The following is a 27,678-nucleotide window of genomic DNA, read 5'->3' on the forward strand; positions in this document are numbered from 1 at the left end:
AGCTTCCAATCCCAGCACGTAAGGAAGCAACTCAACAACTTTCAAATTCTTCAGTAGCATTTGTGTTTCATTTCTCACCAAAGAAAAGTTTCCATTAAAAAAACACTCATTGCTATTGCGTCAATTCTGATTCATGGTGACCTGACAGGACAGAGAAGCATGCCCCCGTAAGGTTTCCAAGGCTGTAAATCTACGGGAACAGATTGCCAGGTCTTTTCTCCCACGGAGCGGCTGGTGGGTTTGAACCGCCAACCTTTCAGTTAGCAGCTGAGTGCTTAACCACTGTGCGACCACGGCTCCTTAACCCTGAATAACTTTCAAATTTTTCAGTAGCATTTGTGTTTCATTTCTCACCAGAGATAAGTTTACTGGTCCAAAATTCTGTCGTATGGAGAACCACTATTGGTCCGGTAAGCTAACATCTTTTTGGTCCGAAGAAACAAATGGATTTTAGGCAATATAGCAAGAGACTTTAGCAAAGGTAGGTTGAAGCACAGAAAGCCAGAGGGACCAGAAATAAATGCAGGTGTGCTGGGGAGGAAAGAGAACCATTTCTAGCAGGGCTTCTGATGGGTGAAACACAGAGGCGAGTTTCCGGGGGGACGGATGGGGAACAGGAGGGAGGAAGGGTGAAACTGCACGAGAAGGTGTCTGGGTTCTCAGAGGAAGGGAGAAGACAGGTCCAAGTTCTGAAAAGTCTCTGTTCATCAATTACCATAATTATCACAAGATCGTTGAAACAGGGTCTTGCCCATGGAATTTGTACCAGTCCCACTGGCCTCAGGGGCTCTGTCGGCCACCAGGTGCAACCAGTGACAACATGGGCACACCCAGGACTGCCCAGGAGTGACATGGCATCTTTGCCTGCCCTGGTCTTGGGAACCTTCTGCAAGTTCTCTTCTGTTAGCATGCTCCTCTGCAAGCTGGCCAACCCTGAGCCCAGACACTCAACGCCGTGTCCCTGTAAGGCACTGAAGAAGCCGGCACAAGCCCTCAGGATCGGAAGACGTGCACAGCTCGGATCACGTACTGCCGGCAGATGGGACACTCATTCATGCGCTTGCCACACTTAGTACAGGTCACCATGTGGCCACACTCCAGCAGAACACAGTCAATGGGTGAATCCATGCAGATCTTACATAGGTTCTCCTCCAGGCCAGGTGACGCTGCTCCCTCTGTACAAACACACAGGGCAGGAAGAAAGGGGCAGAAGGAAAAGTAAGGAGATTGTCTAAGTGTCTGGGGCGGTACGCGTACGGAGGTGAGAAAGGGCGGGCACGCTGAATAAACCCCTGAATCCACACACTTTCCTCAAGCAGAGCTCCTCCAAGAAAACGTTTCCTCAGTGACCAACCCCAGTGCTTGTGTAAGCCACACCTCCTCCCAGAGGGCTACAGATGTGAAGAGTACAGTACGTGTGCAGATCAAATACAAACACATCCCAGAGCATGAGAACTAAGGCAAAGTCCTCAAAGCTTAAAAGAAATAATTTTCAGACAACTGAGGCTGTTATATAGTGAGTGGCACTTAGGGACTCATTATCCCCTGAGGCAGAACATGCTGAAAAGATAAAAGTGGTTCAGAAAAGTTTAGATATAAACGGAACCAGAATAGATGGTTCATTAAGGTTCATGAGACATATTTGTAAACATATAACCAATTTAATAAAGTCAAGGATCATGGAGTCCCACAAATGACCCTGGCTCCATCTGAGGAGACTTCCTGGGTGAAGGGCCCAGCAGAAATCACTGCTCCCTCTTCTGTACTCCCCCACCCAACTATAGCCAGCCCCCGTGACTGCTTATCCCACTGGATTACAATTTTGAGTCTGCCTACTTATCTCCCTCACTCAACAAATTTAATCAATTTTCACAAGTATATACTTAGCATTTGCTATATGCTCTGAGGTCAGATATTCATCTTCCAATCCCCAAAACTCCAGTCACATGACAGCTTCTCTCTAAATGTCTGATAAATGAACTTCTCCAAGGAAATGGTAACAGCTAATATTTACTAATGCTTACTATGTGCCAGGCAGCGTCCTAAGAGCTTCGCATGTATTAAAATTGCATCCTCACAAAGACTATGAAGTAGGTACTCTTGTTACTCTCATTTTACAAATGAGGCAACTGAGGCCCGAGTTAAGTGGCTTGCCCAATGGCACACAGCAAGTAAGTAGAGGAGCCGGGATTCAAACCAGGGCTTCAAACTGGTTTGTTCCAGCTCAAACCACTGCTGAGATTTGCATTTCTAACCTAGATATACTGAATCAGAATCTACATTTTAACAAGATCCTCAGGTGATTCTTACGTATAAATTTTGAGAACCACTATTCTACTAGTTATTCTCAGAATTGGTACCTAACCAGCAGCATTAGCATGGCCTGGGAACTTGTTAGAAATGCAAGTTTTCAGCAGGGGTTCCAACTGGACCGAACTGGTTTGAAGTCCTGATCCAAACCCAGGCAGACTGCCTATGGACAGTTCAGCCTCCTGGGTAGGTGCCCTGAGCAGGGACTATCCAGCTAGTATTAACTTCCCAGTGCCTGGAAAGCATCATTAAATATTGATCAGCTGGTGGGGGTGGAGGAATACAGTGGGCATGGCCAGTGGCTATCTGGAAACAGGAAACCCTTCTGGTCCAAAAAGCCCAATCATCCCCAACCTGTCTTAAATGGTAGCCTGAACCAGGCGGTCATAAATGGGGGACTCACACCTGATCACTTCTACCATTTGGGGCTTGGCAGCTCCACAGCAGAATGATCCTGTACCCTGTTTCTTCTGAACTTTCTTCACCTCTTTTCCGTCCTATTCAAGAAGTCAAGAAACACTTCCCATAGGAGACAGGCTGGCTATGTAGGAGGTAGGCTGGCTATGAAAGGCAGTGAAACCTACTTACCTCCTTTGAGGAGCTGTTGGCCCTAACAGGGAAGGTTTCAAAGGAATGAACTATACAAATACCTAAGATGAGCTGGAGCTATTTATAGAATCCCAACGACTTACTACTTCTCTCAGGAGTAACAATAAACTCATGCACTCAGATGCCCAGCACTTTCCCAAGAAATCAGAAAAGGAAAGGCATCAGAGTGGCTTAGCCTGATCTTACTACCAGCTGGGTCTAGAACTCCAAAAGGTTTTGAGGAAGTGAGAAAAGTTCAACTCTCAAGAATTCAGACATAAAACTCTTGCCCCATTCTGAGCAAAAGGGCATTTTACTAACAAATTTGAGAAGTCTTCTGAAAGTGTCAGAATGCTTTCTAGGCCCCACCACTACTGTAAGAAAGGGAGGAGGCGCATGACCATATAAGCTTGAGGCTTTCACAAGCTAACAACACATTTTAGAAAGATCCAGTCAGGATCCCTGCAATGTGGCTGGGGGTACCCCAGGCCCAGTGGGGGTCTTTCACACACAGCCAGGTGTGCAGCAGTGGAGCCAGGATACGCATGTTGTGCCCAGAGAGCACGACACGTGACACCTTTCCTGACTTGCTGCCTGGGTCTGGACAAACGAGGCTCTGTCAGGCCACCACCTTATTTTTCGGTTGCTATCGGCAGCTGGTAGACATCCCAAGTGATTTCCATGAAGGTGTGCAGACCAGACCTGAGTGAACACCAGGGAAAGGAGTGCCCTGGCACCAGGACTATGCAGGATGAACTGAGTGTAGCACAGGCCCCCACTCACTTTGCTGTGAGAATTGCTATAAATGCTGGCTTCTGAGCTCGCAGCAGAGACCTGCACCCAGGTCTGCCCCGAGGTGTGCTGCTGCTCTTCCTCCTTCATGGGCGGCGGGGGTGCTGAGACTTTCTAAAGGTGCTGAGAAGCCCTGGTTCTACCGAATTTCCCCACACACCCTCTCTTTGTGATACCCATATGCTCAGAACTCTTGGCTGTTAACAGGGATCAGGGTTGCAGGAGGTGAAAGACAGAAAAGCTGAGCCTAAGCCCATTCTCAAAAACAACTACATACCATTCTGATCTTCAGCACCACACACTGAAAAGAAAAGAAAAAGAAGACATCTGAATACGCTCTGACACCATGGCATGAAGTGAGTCTCTCACCAGCCCGAGCTCATTTCTGACTACTCCCTGCTGAGAGCCCAGACACACACTCACCCTCCTTATTCGCTCTACGTGCTGGGAACCCTCACACAGCAACCGCTGCTGGCGCCTCCAGTCTAGTCCTGGAAGAAGGTATTCCACTGGTTTGCATGAACAAAACTGTCAAACAGGAAGGATACTGTATACACACAATATCCTTTTCTATTGCTTTTGAAGCCAACATTAAAGAAGGAAGGAACCATCAGGCCGTTTCAGGCAGTGTGAAGTTCACAAGTGGAGCCAGCTCTTTAATTCCCCAGCTCCTCACAACCCTCGGAGACCCCGGGACAATCCCAAAGTGAAGACCTGAGTCCCTGTCTCAGTCGGTCTCAGTCTGTGATCATGTGTGTAGCCAGGCTTCCCTCAACCGGGATGAGCTCGAGCTACTGGTAGAGGAGAGCCTGAAATCCTAGCATGCAAGGCTGCTCTGCGGGAGCTAAACCAGTTTAGGATGAGAGGGGAAGATGAGGTTTCTGTGCTGAAATAATTTTTGGAACTGCCGAGCTCAAAACAGCTAAACACATTTGTTTTCCACAGGACTTTTCTGCCTTTAACATAATAATATTTACCATGAATCAGTAACAGAGGGACATACCATGTATTTTTTCCCAAACTCATTTGACCACAGACCCAGGCATTTTAGTGGGCATCTCCTGAAAATGGTACCATGCAAAATGTTTTGGAAAACAAAAGGAAAAGTCCGAGTACAGGCAGAACAACAGATATATTCCCCTCACACCGTGTGTGCTAAGATTCATTTTCTTATCTCCCAACTATTTAGAGTAAGTATGGTTAGAGGTTGTAGTGAATATGGAGAAAGTGACGTAAGTGGGAAAGGCTATGGATTTAGAAACCAGGAAATCCTCAGTTTAAGTTCAGGCTCCACAATAAATGGGGGATCTAATAATACCTATTTCATAGGTTACTCTGAGGATTAAATAAACATATAAAGTGCCTGGACCAGTCCTGGCACTCAAACCAAAAATGACAGCTATTATTAGATGGTGCGAATGTGTAAGGTGACTCCCCTTCTCAGCTAAGAGCATGGAAACTGAGCCAGGTCAATGACGTTATGCTTTAGAGTGACAGCAAACACTCGGGAACTCTGTAGCTGCCACCTAGGTACAACCCCTTACCCAGGTGCTGCAGTCCTTTCTGGTCTTTGTACAGCCATGTCACCCTCTCCATCAGCTCCCACTTCTCACAGCAGCCCTTGTAGTTGACGAAGTTGCGAGCCAGGATCTCCTTCAGCTGCCGCACAGTCAGCGCTTCAATGTCCTCCACGTTGGTCAGGTCAGACAGAGAGGCCCTCCGGCCTGGGACAAAGCTGTCCTCTGAGTCGATGGACTGCAAACGCAGAGATGAGAACAGTGGACTCAGTGCTTCCCTACCCAAGCTCTCTCTCCAAGGGCCCAGAGCACTCATCACAGTTCTTTTGGTGACTGACCTCAAGGAGGGGAGTAACAGGCAGGGTAGCTAGCATGGCGCTTTGCACTGCAAAACAAACCACAGTCTTTTCTAGACCTACAGTCCTGTGCTCAGGCACTGAGAGCCACAAACCAACGAATCATGTGAGATAGAAGGAGCACCGGATTGAGTAGGATGGCCCTAATGTTGAATCCTGATAGCTCCACTAACTAAGGCTAAATAATAATATTGGGCAAGTTGCTTACGTCTCTGAACCTGGTTCAGATCAGCAGTACCGACCACACAGGGTTCCTGTGAAGATTAAATGTGGTAGCATGTAAAATCCCCTAGCATGGGGCTGGCCTTCCTCTCTCTTCTGGAGAATTCTGCTCTTTCACAGAAGAGGCAGATGTCCCTGGCAAGCATTCCTCCATATATAACCTCGACCACAGCTTTCTGGCCCTGATGGCTGTGCTCCTGGACTGGCCCCTGCCAGGGCTGAGACCTGAAGTCCCTCTCAGCTTTCCTCCTGATCATTTGACCTCCTTCCCCTGACAATGGTGACTGTGTGCTAGAAGCAGGAGGAAAGAAGATTTGTACAGCAGCGCCAGGAGCGTGCCCTCTGGCAGCTCTTAGAAAGTCAAGAGAGTGGAAACACAACGGGCCCTGGTGCCCACTGTGGCCTCACAGTTCCTCACTAGCACACTGACAGCCTGAGGGGTTCATCTGGAACACTACCACTAGCCTCCACCCCTGAGAAGGGAATTCAGAAGGACTATCACCACAGACAGAGCCTTCTCTCTCCACTCAGTTGGCTGAGAGGTTCCTTCCGACACTCTTAGAGTACAAGTGAAAGGACAAAGGCATAGGCACAGACCGAGCAGAGGCCCCACCTGGGTCTCGTCCTCAGCAGGTGCTCTGGCTGTGCTCCCCAGGTAGACGGGTTCCTCTTGGTCCTGAGACACATGGCCATTGGCCTGTGGGAAGAGAAAGGTGCCATCACATCCAAAGAGATGAGGGAATTTTCATAGCATGGGCCCCTTTCTAGCTCACACTATATCCAAAATGTATTCCCATCTCCTCCAAAATAGTACAAAAGCATGCTCTCTAATACTAACTTTGTGAGACAGAGAAGCAGTAAGAATAGACTTCAATAGATAAAAGGCTGGCCTCTAGAACAAAAGTGCATTAACTCTGCCCACCATTATGATGGCATCGGCCACCACCCACTGTCAATTTAGTCTCAGCCTGAACGCTCCAGGTGAAAGGAAGATCCATCCCACTGTGGACCTACTCTCTAACTGCCATAGATTTTTCTTGACAGTGACCCAAAGCTGCCCTCCCTATAACTTCCACCCCTCAGCCCCTGGTTCTGCTCCTCAGACCAACGTCCACGGTTGTTCCCATACTGTTCATACTGCATCTTCCTCCCCGATCCACACTAAACTTCCCTGCTTCCCTCAACTGAACCTCATGAGACAAAGTTTCCAGACCCTCACCACTCTATTCCCCTCTCTTCTGGCTAGTCACTGTTCTCACCTTCAAGAAATGTGCTCCAACCAACAGGGCACACTATTACAAAGGGTTGTGTTAAAATCTGGCCACTAAATTATTTTAATGCATCCCAGAATCTATTAGCCTGACTTGACAAGACAATGGCTGTCCTACTCTGCTTAGAAGTCTAACTTCTCAAAAAGTTCTTCCTGGGTTTTCCTTTAGAAAGTTTACCAAAGAGCAGTCAGAACTGTGAGCACCCCAGCCCCATCACCACTCAAGCCACAAACCCCTTACCTGGCTCATCACCCACTGCTGCCTCCCGGCAAAGGGCCTGGTGTGAGCTCAGAGCAAGGAGACGTCTGACCTCATGGGCCTTTTCTACTAGACCCTGGAGCAGCAGTAAAGGGACAACCTGGGGAAAGCAAAGTCACCCTCTGGCCCCTACCACCCTCCTGAATCAGGATGCATAATACAGAGCTAACAATGGAAATGAAATGCAGAAATAACCAAAAAATGCCAAGTGATGCTAAGATTACACATAGAGCACGCATCTGGGATGCATCTCAAACGAGCCTTCCTGACACCTCTAGTTCTCTCTTATTTTACTTAGATGTGATGCCCACTGGCCTTTTGGATAGTGTCACTTTGGAGATATCGAAAGCCTTTCAGAACCTAAACTGTTCCTAAGAAGACAGCTTGTGTATGTCTTTTTTTCCCTAGAAACCGAAACTGGATTTCCTGCTACAAAGCATGCTCTTGTCTTTCCAGTTTGCCCACTGGCTAAATCAATATCTACAACTACTATCTGTTCACAGTATTGCTTATTCCACATACCTTCTTCCTTAGCAACTATTGCTAAGGCATTAAAGGTAAAGGAGAGCGCCCCGGTGGACAATATTTTGAGGTGGTCTGCATTCTAGGTGCAGCTCACGTATGGACTTCTCAGGTCGCCTCACACAAGTTACTTAGCATCCTCATGCTGGTTTTTCCTGCTTGCAAAATGCAGATCCCACCAGAACAGGGCATGTGAGCTGACACTAAGGCCCTCTGAAAACCTCAGAGGAAAAGTACTCAATAAGATCTGGTACCTAGCATGACCTGTAGGTGTGATCTGGAACTTTCTGGATAACGAACTACCCCCTTCATTGAAAATCCCACTCAATGGTTCTGCAGGAACAAATAATTTCCTCAAGTTCCTCTCCTGGCTCCCCATAAACAAAGAGGAGTGCTCCAAAGAACCAAGGAAAGGGAGGAAGCCACAGGGGGAGCTAAAATCTATCCAGCAGACAGAGCCCCAGAGCTTAGGAAGAGTTAAACTCCAGCTGGGGAGAAAACATGCTCAAGCCAACAAAGGAGTTAAGTGATTTCACTGCAGCTAAATTATGCTATCACACTGGCCTTTATGCCTCAGTGCCCGTCAAGAGCTGAATCAGGGGCCCAGTCCTGGCAAAGGACGTGATCATAAACAAGGGGCAGCAGCCATCCACACTGGTTATAGACTAGCTCTGAGGAGCTCCAAGCTCTTTATACAGTGAAACCTGTGAGAGCCGGAACTCAATGGGACTGCCTTGCTTTTCTGGGTCTCACGAGTTTTCCACCTTTGACAGGGTGTGGTCTTACCACTTTTCTATCGCTCTCTATTAGTAGAAAATATTTGAGTTTCCTTCTCTGACAGGTTTCCACCCTTATACAGGTTCCGGCTTTCTCAGGTTTTATACGTAGTATCACACTATTCAGCCCTGCCAATATCCTAAGCAAGAACAAAAGTGGGCTGGCATTACTAACCCCACCTCACTGTTGAAGCTCAAAGTTTGTCCAAGGTGACCAAGGGGTCAGTGACAAAACTGGATGTGGAAACCAGACCTTCAGATCCTAATTCCCTCACTATCGTGCAAGCCATATAAATAACAGAGTCATCTATTAGGCACTGAAGTATGTCTCCCCTCTACCCCTTACACGCACTGGGCAAATCTGCTGCAAAAGATCTCTTTAAAGTGCTAAAAAGCAAAGATGTCACTTTGAGGACTAAGGTGCACCTGACCAAAGCCATAGTGTTTTCAATCGCCTCATATGCATGCGAAAGCTGGACAATAAATAAGGAAGACTGAAGAATTGGTGCCTTTGAATTACGGTGCTGGCGAAAAATACTGAATATCCCATGGACAGCCAGAAGAATGAACAAATATGTCTTGGAAGAAGTACAGCCAGAATGCTCCTTAGACGCAAGGATGGCGAGACTTCATTGCACATACTTTGGACATGTTATCAGGAGGGACCAAGTCCCTGGAGAAGGACATCATGCTTGGTAAAGTAGAGGGTCAGCAAAAAAGAGGAAGACCCTCAATGAGATGAACTGACACAGGGGCTGCAACAATAGGCTCAAACACAGCAAAGATTCTGAGAATGGCGCAGGACCGGGCAGTGTTTCATTCTGTTGTACATAGGGTCACTATGAGTCAGAACCGACTTGACAGCACCTAACAACAACATCCCTTACACAATGGGTAAGATCACTGGCCTCATTCTATCTTCCCTCTCAGAGGTGGGATGTTTGAGGGCAGGGACAGAGTGTTACTCAGCTCCGTATTCCCCATGCCTGGTCTACAATTTAGTCAATGTGCTCTTAGCTTACCATTTCTGGACCCCAGTGGGATAATGGTAAAGCAGTTTACAAGGTAATAGTATGTCAATCACTCTCCCTCCCAAATGGTGAAGTAGCTTCCCATTCTAGTCATGATGTTTCTCTACTCCCCCTCCCCTCTGTATATTCTTTTTTTTCCCTATGTGCCTTGTGATGGTTACTAAGGAACTGAGTTCCCCATCTGGCTAAAAACCACAACAAAGGTGAGTAAGCAGGGGGGAAATTTGAACAGAATTAAATTTGCAGAGTTAATGGTGAGTTTTCTCAAAACATTTCAAGAATAATGAATTTTTAAAAAAATATCTAACTGGGATATGTACATAATAAAAATAAGCAAAACCCAAAAAAACCCAGTACTGTGCACATCACCTCTGAAGAAAGCCCAAACATGAATGTGATGTCCAGAAAACATCATTTCTTGCATCAGAAGGCAGAAAGGCTTCACATAATGAGACATTTAACCTCATATCCCACTCCCACAGCGCAGGCAGGAGAGGAAAATGAGCCACCGAACTGGCACAGATTTGCAGAGACTGTGAAGAGCCTGTACCTGCTGGCTTTCCTGAACCGCGGGAGCAGAGGTGGCTTGTGCGGGTGACGAAGGGTGGCTAGGTGAGGTAGGAGGTGCTGTGCTGGTGTGAGGCTGGGTCAGGAAGGCCTGCTGCTCAGGGAAGTCCAAGGACAAGGTAGGGGGGGCACGAGTCCTGCCCTCCTGGGAGATTACAGGCTGCTGGTCAAGCACCAAAAACACCAGCTCCTCCTTCTCCCGGCACATTTCGGTGGAGATGTCATGCAGGCTGAGATAGTCCCTCAGGTCCTTCACCTTCATCTTCATGAGCTCTTCCCGCTGAAAGGCTGTGGCTCGGAATCGTTGGCAGAGGAGGCAGAGGCGGGGCCCATTCCCCACTTGGCTTGAACAGGTCATGCAGAAATTTTTCTTACAGTCCAAGCAGGTCTGCTGCTTAGAGCAAGAGGTAGAGGAAACCACGTCAGATTGAGAGAACAAGACACAGCGTGGGATGGGAGCTCTAGGGCTGCCAAGCCTAGCAAGACCTCCTCCACTCACTCTCACGGTTATTAAGCTAGCTCCTATATCTAAGGCTACAAGAAATTTTACAGATTTTAGGTTAAAAAGCAGTCAGAGGTGGCAGACCACGTGTATGTATCTGTATAACATATACAGGATACTTTACACTTATTATTTGAGGTTTTATCTTCCCATTTTACTGATGAAGAAACTGAGGATATTAATTAAGTCTAGTAGCTTTAGAATCAGAAAGTCACCTTCCCTTCCTTCTTTCAGTATCACTGTGGGTATGTAACTTAGCCTCTCTGACCCTCAGTTTCCTCATCTGTAAATGGGGATGACAATAGCATCTATCTCTTAATAGATAATGCATTTAGCATACCTGACACATAATGAGTCCTCACCAAATGTAACTGTTTTAATTATTTTCACTAAGAAATACTAGCTAAGGATGAGAGCCAGGATTCAAATCCTACTTTCTGATCCTAAACTACAATTCTTTCTGCTTTATGGTGGTAGTTGTTATTATTATTAGTTAAATTTAACTCAAAAGAAAGGTCTGGCAATCTCTTCTAAAAAATCAGCCATTGAAAACCTAACAGAGCATAATTCTACCCTGACACCAGGGGATCGCCATGAGTTGGAATCAACTTGACAGCAACTGGTTTTTACTGGTTACTACACACAAGAGCTACATCAGGAGTCCCTTGGTGGCGCAAATAGTTAAGCACTTGGCTACTAACGGAAAGGATGGCAGTTCGAATCCACCCAGAGGTCCCTTGGAAGAAAGTCCTGGTCATCTACTTCCCAAATGTCACAGCCATTGAAAACCCTATGAAGCACAGTTCTACTCTGAAACACATGGGGTCACTGTGAGTCTAAATCAACTCGAAGGCAGTTGATTTTTTAAAGCTGCATCTAGGTTGTCACTTGATTCTCACAACAACCCAGAAAAGTAGCTTTTTTAGTGCTCCTCCCTGTTTCACAAAGCAACCAAGGCTTACAGAGATTTAAGTATTATTTTCCAGGTTAGGCTGTATGCAACAAGAGCTGGGATTCAAACCCAAGGTCTGTCTGAGCCTAACGCCCACGATCATGCACTTTCCACCAGTCACGCTGTCTGATTCAGTCCGATTCAACCCTCCAGCAGTGGTGAGTCATGGCCTGGCTTTGCAACCCCAAACTCCCAATCCACAACCCCATCAGCTGAGGCTGGTGCCCAGGCTCCCCAACTACAGGAGGAATACTTAGAGTGCTGGGAATTCAGTGGTGCATAAGACCATATCCAATACAAATATTTAGACAGCTAGCGGAGGCCCTCTGGACATCAGGGTGCTCTCACTTGTGAAAGTACAGAGTGTCTCAGAGTAGCTGAGTAACGCATCTGACATGCAAGCTGGCACCGCCTGGCAGCGGCTAGTCACACAATCACAGGGAATACACTAAGGCTTGTTCAATCCACAGGAAGCACGTTTCTCGGCCTCTTGCCCCACAGGCTGGGCAAGCACAGTGACATCTGGCTGAGCTCTGTTCTAGCCAAAGCAGGTTACCCTCTCACAGGAGAGGTAGTTCCAGGGTGCCCTGAGATCGTCCTGGGGGGGCACACTCACTAATCCGCTAAATAAACTGAAAACTTTTCATCCTGTGGTGACTAAAGTATTAACCCAAATAGTTCTGCTCCCTCTTTTCTAAATATAGAAAGCCTAAAAGCAGTTCAACTACAAAGAATGCCCAGGGGACTTAGATTCTCATAGCTGAGATCACAGGCACCCTTGCATGGGACTGAAGTAAACGCCTGCGTAGTTAAGACAGTTATATTTAGTTTTTGTCTAAGCATCATTCATGTAGTCAAGGGAAAAGGACATAATTTTGATAATTAAGTCTTAGAAGGCATTGCAAAGGGACACATATCAAGCTCCCTTATTCTCTGCCCAGGTATAACCAGGTAATAAAACATTCAGAGACTGGCTAACAAGGACATACAGCTGCACTAGCACCAAAAGGATTTTGGGGCCAGGAGCTACTCAGGAAGAAAATGGATGTTCTAGGGTACCTGGAGTTCAGTCACATCTAACGCTCTTCTATTGGGAAATGCACTGTGTTTAGCATGACTGATGGTGACATGAAGACGCTTCAGTGTCAGCGAGCTGTACGTCATGACCCGGAGCGTAACTCAAGTCCATGCAGTTTCACAAGACCTTGCTTGACACAATTATAAAGCCCTGATTTGCTCAATCAGCCAGATCCAAACAACTTTCAGATTCCTTCTTCAAATACGTGTGGCTCACTGGATGCAAGGTTAGAATGCAAAGAGAGCAACCAAACTTCTCTGTACCGTCTGCTCACCAGGGACTCTGAAGTAAGCCGCCATCTGAAACACACCCTAAAGGAGCAGGATAATGTTGGAGGGCTAGAATTCCAGTTTGCAGAGGCAGGAAAGAACAAAGGAAAAAAGGGTTGTTGACAAAAAGCGGGCAGAATGAGCAAACTCTTACTTATAAATTCTAGCAAAACAAGACAGCATGAAAGATGAATTTAATGGAGGCCACACGCCTGCAGAAATGCCAGTAGTACACTCAAGTATGCAGCATCTGAAGACTGGCCAGGCACCTCAGCAGGCACCGCCCTCCAGAGATGTGGTAATGTTGCTTTGCTTTTTCCTCTGCCAGTCTGCCCTTTCCACATCTCTCCCACAGCCCCACCCCTATCCCCTGGTATTGCTCAGGCCCAGATTCTCACCCTACCAGCCCCTCCTCCTCACCCTTTCCTGTAGGCATTCCTTCCTCCAGCCCACTGGGAGGGAAAAGGGCAGCCTGAGGAGTGATGATGAGAATCGAGTCCTGGCTGACCACTTTCTGGTTAAGGGAATTTGTGCAACCTCCCAGAGTATCAGATTCCTCACTTGTAAAGTCGGAAAGGTTAGCCTACCTCAAAGGACCATTGGAAGTATTACATGAGATAATGTATATAAAATCTGAGCGTAAGGTGGGCACTCATGAAATTAACACCATCACCTTTTATTCCCTCTCCCCTTCGCCTCATCTCTGAGCTTCTGTCAGTACCTAGGACCCACCCTCTCCCTCTTCTTTCCACTCTAAGATTTAGATATCTATCTCTTCCATGTTTCTAAGCACAACCTCCTCCTCAAACTGGGCTAATGGGGCTGGGTTCCAAACCCTCCACATTGACAGGGCTGCTGCTAAACCACATGCAGGTATTAGCAATACTGGTGGGATATCTGGCTTGTGGCAAAATTACAGCCTGCCATTTCCCTCCAAGATTGGGAACTCTGGGTGGGGGAAGGGGGGGAGGGGAGTGGGAAGGGGACATATCTCATTTATGTTTCTCTGTAAAGTCCTTAACGCTATCTGCTTTGCACCCAACGAGTTTTTAGAAAATACTGACCATAATAAAAAAAAAAAAAAAAAGACAGAGAGAGAAAAAAAAAAAGACAGTAGGATTCATGTAATCATCTCAATCCAACCACTTCTAGAAAAGATATTTTAAACGCCTCTGGCTGTTAAATACCAAATGCTTAAGATAAGAACATTGTTCCGCTTAAGCATGAAATTACAAATGAAAAATTCTCTCACAGGAGAAAACATCCTTAATATTCACAAAAATCATACTTTCGTGGCAAGAAAATACTGTACTTATAATCATCTTTTACCACCCAGACTGGAACCTGACTTCGCCCCACAGAGGCTCTCTGTGCTGCGGATGCTTTCCTCCCATCTCACTGCGTGGTTCTGTACCTGCCCGTCTTCCTGTCTGACTATGTGCTCCGTGGTAAGCAGGGATAGATGTTTTCACCTCTGCCACTCTAATCCAGCCAATGCCTGACACACACTAGAGAGTCAATAATTTATTTTCCAATGAATAAAAACAGTTCCTTATTTCAATCACCACCATGCTCCTAGGCACACAGGCCTAAAGCCTGTCATCTTCGACTCGGCCGTTTCTTCTGACACTTCATCTGTCTTCATTTCGGAGGAAACGGGGTATACTGGAAAAGGAGAAACCTGTGGAACCACATGGTACTTGGATCAAATTCTGCTCTGCTGCTTACCAACTGTATGGCCTTGTACCTTAGTAGCTAAGTATTTTAGTGTCTCTGGGTCTCAGATTTTTCATCTCTAAAATGAGGTTAACACCTACTGCTTCACGGGGTATGGCACAAAGCGTTGCTCACTAAATGGGAGCTACATCTATCAGCCCCTTCACCACCAGATTAAGAATCGATCATTTCTCACTAAGTATGCAAGAGCTTCCTAACTGGTACTCCTACGCACTCAATTAAACCACCCTCCTAATGAAGCCAAGTCAGCTACCTGAAACAGGACTGATCATGTCATTCCTTCATTCAAAATATTTCTGATGGCTCCTTGTTGCTGGCCTGAAACCCCTTACTAAGGCAGTCAAAGCCCTTCACTACCTGATCCCAACTTTCTTTCCACCCTAACTTTCCAAGTATCCTGCACTCTGGCCAACCAGGCCACTCATAGTTCTCAAATACGCCTTGCATTTGTCCCAACCTGGTACCTTTACTTCAGCCAATGGTTTACAAATCTATAAAACCTTCCCTGACCAGCTAGAATTCTCATCTTATGCTTCAATTTATAAACAGTATCTGATTCCCTAATACCTAATTATGCAGCCAGCTATTATTAGTTCCTTATAAATGTGGGTCTCCTTACCTAGACAGTAAGCTCCTTGAGGGCAAGGCCTTACTCAGCTCTATATCCCCAAAGCTATAACCTCTAGCTGCTAGCAGGTTGCTGCTGGTACAGAATTGGGCCCTCACTGTTAATATGCAGCACTGAATTGTCAGCCATAAAGTAATGAAAATAGAAACTCTGGCCTCTTTTTCAAAGTGTTCTCGACTTCATTTGTCCATTCAGTCATGCTTTTTAAATGTATTGCCTGCCTACTACGTATCAGTCACTGTTCTAGGCACTGGGGATAAAGTTGTGAATAAAACTGACAAAGCCCTTGTTCCTATGTGCCAAATGGGAAGACAGACAATAAAAGAAACATATTTATGTCAGGTCTTGATAACCACTATGAAGAAAAATAAAGCATCTTCCCATTCTCACCTAACCATCATTCTCCTTTCTTTGGGAGTGTTTTCCTCATTCTCTCTTCTGGCTGAAAAATGTCAAGAACCCTCTAGATCCCCTGGCTCCCTCAATTTTCATCATGCTTAACATGCCAATCCCCAAGCCCAGATCTCCGTCACTGCTCTTTCCTCTTTCCCCATTTCCACTCCACAGAGCATAGCTGACGTTTAAAAAACAGGTTCAAAGAAACCTACTGCAAACTCATGCTGTCTAATTTAAACGAGGGCCTTTCCTATTCCCTTCTTGCAAATTACCTTGCCACTTCCACCAGCCGTTGTTCTAGCATTTCTCACAGTGTAAAACAGTGAACACAGCAAGGATGTCTAACTGACTCCTGAGGTACATGAGGAATACTCGAAACTACAGTCTTAAAGTGACCAATTTCTTCACCTGTAAAATGGGAATAAATAATAGGACACTTCATAGTTGTTGTAAAGATTCAATGAGATAATGCACATCAAGTGCCAAGCACAGTGCCTGGCATACAAGTGCCCAGTAGCCTCGCTTCCTTCTCATCTCAGATCCTAAACTCTACTCTGTCTTCTCCATCACTGAGGGCTGAGGCCACATGGCACTGAGTTCCTTCTTCTCTCCGATTCAGTCTCGGTCTACTGACTCAACCTTTCAGTCTAAGTGTATGAGGCACTTCCACCCAACCCCAGCCGCAGCTCTCTGCTCGCCTGAAACAGTCTCTCTAGCTGAGTTCTCACGGCGACTGGGGCAGCCAAGCAAATCACAACAAAGCTTGGCTATCTGCCACCTTCACTGCAGTACAACACAAGGCAAAATGCCAATCCTCCATCATCCTAGAGGTACAAAAGGGTGCATGGTCAACATTTCAAGATGCAGAAATTCTGGCATACTGTGGGGGTGCTTTGGAGTCAAAGACCTGGGTTTGAATCCCGGCTCTGCCATTTAACAAATATGTGAGCTTGGGGGCGCTACTAAGCATAGAGAAAAGAATGAATGTTTTAATGCCTCTTATGCTATTTGTCAGGAACTTGACACATACAGTTTCCTTTTTTAATTTTAAGCTCTAAGCCTTAGTTTCTCATATGTAAAATGTGAGTTTGGGGATTCTAAAAGCTAGATCATAGAGATATTGTGAGGATTAACGGAAGCAAAAAAATCTAAATTGCTCAGAAGAGTCCCTGACATAAAGCAGATGTTTAAAAAATATTTCCCCTCATCACCATTTTAACATCACATCCAATCACTCTCACTCCGTAGAAGAATGCGAATGCAGTTCTTTATCCAGGTCAGAGATCACCCTCTGTCCCAGTCATGCTTGACCATCGAGAATACACTGCCTCCCAGGCATTGACAAAGGGGATGGCCCACTCCCACACACCATTACTCAGCCAATAATATTATTTCCTGCTAGCTAATCTGGGAAGCATGGCTACCCAGCAATTCAAATGAAATTAACAGCTACAGTAAATAAGCTCTAATCTTTGTCTTGTTAGGGTCCTGATGTACCTGAGGCGTCCTTGACATTGTTTTAGATAAAAAGAATGTGTTAATTTGCAGTTAAGTCTTTCATGATGGTGGCTAATGAAGGACACTAACATTGAATACCAGCTATGTTCCAAGCATCACACTGGGCACACTTCTTCATAGCTTACTTCATAGCCTATCTTATTTTCTTCTCACAACAACCCTGTGAGATGGGGATTAGTACTATCCCCATTTTATAGATGGGGAAATGGAATTTCTGAGAGGTTAAGTCACACAGCAAGTAAATAGCAAAGCTAGTATCTGAATTCAGTCCTATCTGGCTCCAAATCTATGCTAAGATGCTTTGCTTTTGCTTGGTTTAGTTTTTCTTTAACAATTCTGTGAACTGGCATTGAGTCTGGGTAGCAATGCACAGGCACAGGGGAGGCAGCAGGCACCCACGGTGAAGTCAGTGGCTGGCCTGAGGCCCTGAGGCTGTAGCAGCAGAGCAGGTGAGAACTCAACACTCACCTTCCTGGCCATGTTGGCAAAGTGGGCCCCACAGCCCCTGCAGCTGGGTTCAGAGCCTGTTGGGGAAGGGAAGGAGCTGTACCCAGGGTTGGAATAGGCTTGCGTCCTGGCTCCCTGGGGTGGTGGGGTCTCTTCAGGCTGTCCATCCAGGCAGAACCAGTTGCAGCAGGTTGCCCACATTATAAAATCTGGTTTAAGGGAGCAAAGGGGAAAATGTCAGAATTAAGACATACCTCTACTGCTGTTTCCATTCCCAAGGCTGCAGGTGTGCAGGGTTACTCCATCCACACTTGCCGCCAGAGCTGATGTGAGGACATGTTTTCAGTGGCCACAGGTTGCTTGCCACCTCCTCCACCATCAACAGCTGTCATTTCACAGAAGAGGTGCATATAGGCACCTGATCTGCCAAGTTGGCACACTGCCTTAGAAATGCTGCTGATCCCTGATAGGGTTTAATTTGAGCTCTAACTTCAAATAAAGTATTTTCTTACCTTAGCAAATACAATTGGCCTAACACCTACTTTATTCAGGAATAGGGCCTTGCCCCTAGAGCTCAGATACACAGAACTTCATCATGTACACACACACATACACGTATAATGGCATACTCACACCAACCATGGGAAACAAATCAAAAACCAAACCCACCGCTGTTGAGTCAATTCCGACTCATAGCGATCCTATAGGACAGAATAGAACTGCCCCATAGGGTTTCCAAGGAGCGGCTTTCATGATGGTGGTTCGAACTGCTGACCTTTTGGTTAACAGCCTGAGCTCTTAACCACTGTGCCACCAGGGCTCCAACCATGGGAAGGAGATATTATTTCCTTTATATAGATGAGACAGCCCAGGCTCAAAGAAGTCAAGGTCACACGATACGTAGAGCTGAGACTCTAGAATCCCAGGTCTTCTGACTCTAAACCTAACGTTCTTTTCCCTGTATCATGCTGCCCTTGATTTTTCCTCCCACTCACCAGCTAAACCACTCTTATACTTGTACCCCAATCTTAGATATATATCTATCACAGCACCTGTAACAGGTTCTTCCACAGATCTGCATATCTTTTGTTTTCTACCAGTTAACCATAAATTCCTTGAAGACAGGGGCTACTTCTTACTCATGTCCGTACCCTAGCAATGTCTGGCACATAGGAGATGCTCAACAAATGTTGCTTCCTTGCTGAATCAGTGCCTCTATAGATTTATTAAGAAGTTTTGGATTATTGTTCCCATTTTACATATTAAACTCTGGTATTAGAGATAAGGGTATGTGTGATGATTTTTAAGATCACAGAACAAAGAGAGCTCAATCTCTCAAATCTCAGAATAACCTGAAGATTACAAGAGGGTCCACTAAATGCCAAGTATCGCTGTGATAAAATAAGAGCGTATTTTTCTCTATACACCAAGGCAGTCAATATGGACATTTTGAGCCTGAGCTCTTTGCTTTCAGAGATAATAAAGGAAACATTTAGCATTAGCATTTGATAATCAGTTCACACAAAAGAACAGTACTTTCTGCTCTATCTCCTGACTCATTCATTGTTCTAACAAAGGCACTTTCTTAGTTCAAAGACATGGAGAGCTGGAAGGAACTAAGAAGCCATCTAGTCTAACCAGGGACATGTTATAGGGGGAAAGAATAAGGAAGGCCCAGCAAGGGGAAGTAACTTCCCTGGGTCACACACCTTAAGCCTCCTAGCTTCATTAGGGTATTTTCAGCTTTTCAACGTCCAACACACTACCTGTGACAGAATTCACTCACTTCTGTAGAAGTCTCTGATTAACACTTGTCTCCCTGTGACACCATGAGAACAGGGGCCGTGACAGTCTTACAATGCCCCGTAGACAGGTGGCTAAACAAGGACTGTTAAATCTTATACAATATACTTAAGTCTTAACTAACCACATATTCATTCAATTTTCTGCATGTCCAAAACATTTCTCTCTGACTCATTATAAATTGTCTGATGACTCTTAAGTTCCCAGAAGACAAGGATCTAGTCTGCCTTATTTGCAACTAATAGTTCACATGGAATAATAAAATAAAGAGCAGTTAAATAAATGAGGTATTTGGGGGCAAGAAACTGGAGTCACCAGAGGATTAGTAGCCCTCTGAAAGAGGAATTTTGTAATTCTTCAAATCACACGTTGAAAGAAGTAGGAGACTGTGTGCAATGATATAAAGAGCAAGGGATTTGGGATCAGGCTTGGGCCCCAAGTCCTGCTCTACTATGAATGGGCTGTGTGACCTCTGAAAAATCATACCCTCTCTGCCCCTCATTTTTCTCATCTGGACACTCTGCAGGCTGTATAGCACTAAATAAACATTCATTGCTGCTACCATCATTACCGTTATGCCTTTAACTGTAATTTTTCTGAACTTAGAGATTTCATCACAATTACCATTTGGATTTTTGAGCTACAGTATTCCCCTGACTGTGGATCATTCACTAATTTCTATTAAAATCTCTACTCTTTTACATGTGCATGAAATCCTTACTGAAGCCAATGCCCATTCTTCCCATTGCTAGGTGAGTAAGGTAAGAGTGTCTACCCTTAAGGAATTCACAGTCTAGTAGGAGAACTAGAAATATAAAAGCCAAACTGAAATTTTGGAGTGTGCCTTATTTAACAGAAGTTTGCACAGTGTGTGGGGGCTACAGAGATGGAAGTGATTAGCTCTATAGGGGATGAAGGGTGGCCAGAGAAGGAGGTGCCGCACATCCTATCTTCATACAGGAGTGAATGGGAATTTACCAGAAAGCCAAGAGTAGAAGGAATTTTCAAAAAAAAAAAAAGCATGTGCCCTGGCATCAAAGGAACTACAAAATGCTTGGCTGGGTCAGGGATAAGAATGGGGGTGGATAAGGTTACACGTAAACGAGAAACTGTGAAAGACCTTGTATTCCATGATAAGGAATCTGGACTTTATCCTGTAAGTCATGGGACACAAGTAGGGGGTTTTAGGCAGCCAGGTTTCATGATCTTGTTTGCATTTTACAGCAGGCAGTTATGGTAGCAAGCAGCATGGAGAATGGATCAGCAAAGAGTAGGCTGGAAATAGGAAGGTGCATTGGTAGTATTGGCAAGAAATGAGCATATGGGCATAGGGAAAAGGACAGACAGATCTTTGACAGAATGAGCAGGATGTGTCAATTAAGTGAACAAGGTGGGAGAAGGGAGGGATGAATCCTAGGATCTCTGACTTAGATGACAAGAGAGATTATGGAATCACTACCTGGGATAAGGTCCTCAGGAGGAGGCATGTGTCCATGTAAGGGGGAGGATGGCGGGGTGCAAAAATGGCATGACAGAGGCATCTGACCTCCTCTAACTTCACAAGGGGAAGGAGAACCAAGCTCAACAGCCAAAGGCTGATTCCAATGAGGCAGAGTTCATGCCTCCTCTTGCCAATCTTTTTACCAATTCTGACACCAACCATCCCTCCCATGGCACTCTCTACTTCTCTGCTGGGTTCGATAATTCATTGCAATGGCCACACAGAACTCACAGACCATACTCACAGTTATGGGGTTTACTAGGGAAGTAACAGGTTACATTTCAAGTTCAGAAACATTTAAGATACAGTTCTTTCATCGGGACAGCCTCTTCTCAGCTGTGCCCACGGGCAGGCTGGCCCTTGGCCACTCAGGGCCTCTGTCCTGCTCAAGCATTACAAAGCTCTTTTAGCTCTGCCGATAAGTGCCTGGAGGCACCCCACTCCGCCAGTAAGCCTGCCACGCCATTTTTTTCAGGGCAGTTTGGATGATGAGTTTTGTACCGTGGGACATCCTGATGGATACACAGCACACAGGGGGAGGGTGTGGGGGAAGATAAAGGTTTGGGAATCCTCAGCCTACTGGGAAGTATTTAAAGCCAGAGTGGGGCAGGTCACTGATTAGATAGATAGTCTGGGTCAGAAAAGGGCCTGGGAGAACTCTTCGGAACAAGGACAAGTAGAGGAAAGCCAATCAGCTGAACAGACAAGAAAAAACGTTCCAAGAGGTGGGACAACTGGAAGAGGGTTTTGAACAACACTGCCAAATGACCAAGAGAGCTGAATACAATGAGGAATGCAAAATGTCCACCGGATTTAGTTTTCGGAAAGCATGAGTGTGCTCTTTGCTGGAGTAGTTTAGGAAGAAAAAGCTGGCTGATAACCATAGTTTGAAAAGTGAGTGAGGAGTGAGAATTTGAAGACTCCAAAGACAATTATTCTTTCAAGAAATCTTACTGTGAAGGAAAAAGAGAAGGGGGATCCAGGGTCACTAAGATAAGAGAAATGTAGGCATATCCATTGAATGTAGAGGCAACTCCAAAAGACTAAGATTATAGAGGAAGAGAAGCTAGTAATAAATAACAGGAAGAAGGGATAGGATTAGAAAGAAAAGTGATCAAGTGATCAGATTAGGGGCATGGATTACCTCCAGCAGGAGAAAGGTTACCTCTTTCATCAGAGTGGAGCGGAGGTGAAAGCAGATATAACCAAAAGTAAGTTGACAGCATTAGCCGGAGAAAGGTGAAAGAATGAAATAAAAAGGAAAGGGGAAGTGAGTTAAAGCTCAAGATGAAAATAAACTCCTCCTCCAGACAGGAATCTGCATATTGTACATTTTTCCCAAGAGGTAAGGAATTTGCCACAAAGTGGCTAAGGGACAATCAGCAGGAAAAAACTGAAAAGCTGGCCAACTGTAAATTCTATTTAAATTAATTTGTTTAAACAAGCACTTAGGAAGCACCAGCTGTGTGCTGGGCACTGGTGACACACGGAAAAAAAGTGATTTTGACATGATCCCTGCCCCCAAGGGGCTTCAGGCACTATAGCTCAATTCTAAGAAAGCTTCTCCTTCACTGAGTGTCAAAAGAACCCATCTTCCTCAGTACTATTTTTAGCCTCTCAACTTTGGATCTATCCTTAACTGCCTCCTCTAAACATCTCTGAAAAAAAGTGTTTGGCCTCTACAAGTATTTAGCTACTTTTAAAAGAAGAATTGGTCTCTGGGAGAAGACTTGAAATTTGCCATTCTCTTATTCCACAGGTTAGGTGGAGAGCTAGGTCTCACCTTGAGGGTTATGTGTGTGTGGGGAGGGGTTTATTGTGGAAAGGAGGTGGTGGGTGGAAAGAGTTTCCAGTACTAAAATAAAATATCTTGGACCTGTTCAGTCTAATAGAACAGGTTCGCCAAAGTCAGCAGACTAGGCTTTTGATCTTTTTGGCATATATTTAAATACCAAAAAGAAGCACGTCCTATTCTGGTAAGTGAAAAGTATTCTCCTGCCAAACTGGAAAGCCCTCAGCCTAAATAACAACTATATTCAGGGCTATTTCAGGAGGCAGAGGGAAAGAGTTTGTAATTTTAGCAATGCCATACAAATGACACATTTTTCTCTTGGGAATATTTTCTCATCCCTCAGCCCAAAACAGATGACATAAGTAGTGTCTGACCATGTTATTAAAGGACTGAAAGTGGAATCAACTGTGGGCGCAGTAAAGAATTCTCACTATGGTGACAACTCTGAAAAACTTTACACTCTGACCTGCACATCTCCTTCTGGTCTTAAAAGAAAATTGTTATCAAATCTTCACTGAGGGCTTGAAAGTTCCTTCCCACCCTCTTTAGGAAAGATGGACTTCACAATTTGATCCTCAACTATAGTCTGACTGCTCTCCTACTGAGCTTTTTTGAAACCTGCCAGGTTTTCCTCTTCCACTTTGCCTAAAGGGGAGAAAGATGGGAGATACAGGAGGGAGTGAACAAGAAAATGTTACTATTCTCTATAGAAGAACTCTCTGGTAAGATGCAAAAATGGCTAGCTGGCACGTGGGATTTTTGTCAGCTTGATAGGTATGCTGGTGTTTCTTGGGAGACTTGGCCCTGATGAACAGGAAAACTACAGTGTTAATAACGGGGTAAGATTAATGACCTATTCCTGGTAGGCTGGGCACAGACATAGTTAGAGGCAAGAGGGTAGATAATGTGATTTCTCCCTATTCGGTCCTAGAATCCTAAGTAATTTTAGAACAGTCACTTCTCCACTTGTTCCCCTGCCCAAGGCAAATAATTTTAAGTGGATCAGAGATTGTCATGGGCTTTTCCATTGGGGGGGGGGGGGGCGGAGAGTCAAAATGTCAGTGTCCTGATAAAATTAGTGCTGGTTTGCAGTGCAACTCCAAAACCACCTTGCTAACTACCAAACTAAGGCATTAAAGTCCCTGAGGTTCTCATCCAATCTGTTCTGATTTTAATTAACTGCTCTGTGTACCCAGGTACTTCCACAACAGGCTTTACACAGATACACAGACAGCTACATCTTGGAATTAACACATTTCTAGTGAACCTGCTGTATGAAGACTTAACAGAAATCCTTTCAAAATATCTAATTAAAATAGCTCCAAACCTTAAGGACCTTTCTGACATGGCAAATCAGAAAATGGCCCCATGCCAAGGCTTACAGAATCATCTCGGGTTTATTGAGGGTGGTTTGCCTACTGTTGCTAATGTATTCCTGGAATGGTGAAAAGCATCTATGCTGTATCTATGCTGTAAGTGCATAAAGAAAAGTATCACACATTATGGATCATTAATACAGAATGGGCTTGGCTTCATCTTATATATTACCCTTAAAAAGCAATTAAAGTACAATTGCAATGGCTTTGAAAGGAAATGCTGTGAAAAGCCTATCAATATGGCTTAGCTAAAACTCTTTGAAATAACTGATAAGTAATTACACATTTTGAGAAGTAAAGAAGAAAGCAATACTCTACAGTCAGAATGCTTCTTATCTACCAGGCACTGAGCTAGGTACTTTAACCTCCTGTTATCTCAAGTCATCCCCACAATTCTGGCAAGGCAGATTTGTTCTTTTCATTTGCACTGTTCAGAGAAGTTAAGTGACTTGCTAAAGGACACAACTAGAGTGTAGCAAAGCAAGGATTTGCTACCTAGGTCGCTTTAACTCTGAAGCCTACAGTCTGTTTACTGCAAGAGAAGTGTTCCTGATTGTAACAAAAAAAAAAAATCAATCTGAATACTCTGCAGCCCATTCCCTCTGAGCTCTTGCTCTCCATCTCTACTGGAAATTTCCCATCAACACACAGGCATGGTCCAGGATCTCCCAGATTTTAAAAATGCTTCCTTATCATAAGGAAAGTACAAATTAAAACCAAATGTGTTACCACCAAACAGCCACTGGAATGGCTAAAATCGAAAAGACAGATACTACCAAGTGTTGGTAAGGATGTACAGCAACTGGAATGCTAGCAGAAGTATAAACTGGGACAAGCAAATGTTTAGCAGTATATACTAAAGATGTAATATATATATACCCATCCCATGGCTTTGCAATTCCACTTCCAGGTATATACCCAACAGAAATACATCGTATATAGTAATGTTCATGGTAGCACTATTGTAATAGCCCCAAACTGGAAACAACTCAAGCGTCCATAAACAGTAGAATGGAGGAATAAATTACTTTATCTTCATAGTAAACAAACTACTGACACAATAGTGTAGATGAATCTCAAAAACTTAATGTTTAGCAAAAGAAGACAGGCACAAATGAATATTTACTAAATGACTCCATATATATAAAGTTCAAAAATAGGCAAATTAATCCATGGTGTTAGAAATCAGGATAATGGTTATTCTTGAGGGGAGGTTAGTAGGTAGATAGAAGGAGACATAAGCGAACTTCTGGTAACGTTCTACTTCTTGATCTGAGTGCTGGTTGTACAGATATGTTTACTTTGTGAAAATTGATCAAACCATACACTTAATTTGTGATACTTCAATTAAGAGTTCTCATAAGAGTTTTTTCTAAAAAGCATCTAGTAGAATATTTTTAATTTGTTAAAGAAGCAACAACAAAAAAGAAAACCTCTCCTTTTGATCACACCTTCCTCCCTCCTCAGTAAAACTCCTTTGTTCTCCTCTACATCAAAATCTCTCCAAATATTTGACTACACTTCTTCAATTCTTAATTCACTCTTCAATCTTCTCCAATCTAGTTTGACTCAACCACTCCATCTAACCTCTTCTTTTCAAAGTCACTAAGGAATTGCAAGTGGCCAGATCCAACTGACTCTTCTCTATCTTCATCTTACTCCATCTCCCAGCAGCACTGGACACAACTGACCATTCCCTCCTTCTCGAAACACTGCCCCTCTAATCCTTGCTTAGCTTCCAGAACACTACACCCTTGGTTTTCCTCCTACCTCAAAGCCTATTTGCTGGCTCTTCCCCCTCCCTCTGTCCTCTAAATGCTGGGCGTGCCTAGGCTATCTTGGGCCGCCTTCTCTATTCATAAAGACCCCAGTCAGGTGACTTTAAATACCACTCTTAGATTGATGATTCATATATTCTTATCTCCAGATCCCCTGTCCCCCACAGTGGTCTAAATCATCATCTCTCATCTACTACTCTTGTTTCCCTCTTTAGGCCTTTTGAATTTGCTTTTTGTTCTTTCGGCCTGGACTGTTCTCAGAATTTCACAAGCTTTGTTCCTTCTTGTCATCCAACCTTCAACTTAAGTGTCCCCTTCTAATCTTCTGGAGTCCCCCTATGGTACAAACAGCTAACAAGCTCAACCGCTAACTGAAGGTTGACAGTTCGAGTCCACCCAGAGGCACCTCAGAAGAAAAGCCAAGCCATCTACTTCTGAAAAATCAGCCACTGAAAACCCTCTGTAGCACAGTTCTACTCGGACACATCTGGGGTCACCATGAGTCAAAATCAACTTGAAAGAACTGGTTTTTCTAATCTTCTATATAACACTTAGTTCTAGCTGATATTATTTACTTGTTAACTGCCTCCCCTAACTACAATAGAAACTTCCTGAAGGCAGGGACTTTGCGTTCTACAGTATTTTTAGAGTCTGGAATGGCTTTTTGAATGAAGATCAACCTCCTAAAGGTGTTCCAGCTTCAATTCTTGCCCCTCTCCAATTCCTTCTCTGCAAGACATCATCTACTCTGTCCTACGTACACATACTTATTCAAGCTCTTCAGTGGAGTCCCCATTGCATTTTAGAATAAAAATCCAACTCCTCACATGGTTAAAAGACACCGCATGGGCTGGCCCCTGCCCACCTCTCTGATTCTCATCATGCTACTTTTCTCACCACTCACTAAGCTTCAAGCCACAGTGAACTTTCAGTTCCTCAGTCACACCAAGCTCCTTCCTCCTCCTCTCAGGGTCTCCACACCGGTTCTCCCTTCTGCCTCTACCGGTCCTTCTCATCATTCAGGTCTAATGTCAAACATCACCTCCTTAGAGGGGCCTCCCTGACCTTATCTAGAAGAGTTGCCCCAGTCATAGTCTCTCCCATTGTCCTTTTAGTTTCCTTCATGAGAACTGTCATAATCTGTAATTATGTTTGTTTGGAGTCTATCTCCCCAACAGACTATAAGCTCCAAAGGCAGGCACTTCGCCTGTCTTTACTTTTTTATCCACACCATTTAACACAGTGCCTGCTTCCTAGTACCAAAAAAACAAACCTGTTGCCATCGAGTCAACCCCAACTCATAGCAACCCTATAGGACACAGAAGAACTGCCCCATAGGGCTTCCAAGGCTGTAATCTCTACGGAAGCAGACTGCCACATCTTTCTCCCACGGACTGGCTGGTGGGTTTGAACCACAGACCTTTCGGTTAAACAGCTGACTGTTTTAACCACTGTGCCACCAGGGCACCTCCTAGATTCCTAAATAATCTGTGGAACAAACAGAGGTCAAAGGAAGTCAGCATTTTATCAATATAGCCAATGAAGTTAAGTACTAGTTGCCTCTCTTTAGGGCCAAAAGCATTTTGTCAATATTTATTGTTACATAAAATGACTATGAAAAAGAAAACATTCTTTATTAAAAAAAAAAAAAAAAAAAAAAAAAAAGGGTACCTAACTAATTGTGCAACCTT

The 27,678-nt window shown here is 44.6% G+C and overlaps 1 protein-coding gene across 5 annotated transcripts in view; it reads right to left on the reverse strand.

The window, feature by feature from the left end:
* Positions 1–601: 601 nt before the first annotated feature.
* Positions 602–27,678, reverse strand: part of RFFL (ring finger and FYVE like domain containing E3 ubiquitin protein ligase) — a 72,652-nt gene continuing 45,575 nt past the window's right edge. For 4 of the 5 annotated variants that reach the window (XM_023739674.1, XM_023739671.1, XM_023739672.1 and 1 more), the window contains 6 exons: positions 17,759–17,946; positions 10,194–10,601; positions 6,399–6,482; positions 5,235–5,445; positions 3,968–3,991; positions 602–1,175 (listed from right to left, as the gene is read on the reverse strand). In XM_023739674.1, coding sequence (XP_023595442.1) covers positions 994–1,175; positions 3,968–3,991; positions 5,235–5,445; positions 6,399–6,482; positions 10,194–10,601; positions 17,759–17,938 — 1,089 coding nt within the window. In that variant the 5' untranslated portion in view covers positions 17,939–17,946 and the 3' untranslated portion in view covers positions 602–993. Of the gene's footprint in view, positions 1,176–3,967; positions 3,992–5,234; positions 5,446–6,398; positions 6,483–10,193; positions 10,602–17,758; positions 18,494–27,678 lie in introns of those variants that run through there. The other variant, XM_023739675.1, reaches the window with a different exon arrangement.

This window comes from Trichechus manatus, unplaced genomic scaffold (assembly GCF_000243295.1).
Source record: "Trichechus manatus latirostris isolate Lorelei unplaced genomic scaffold, TriManLat1.0 scaffold00138, whole genome shotgun sequence".
Classification (NCBI taxonomy): Eukaryota; Metazoa; Chordata; class Mammalia; order Sirenia; family Trichechidae; genus Trichechus; species Trichechus manatus.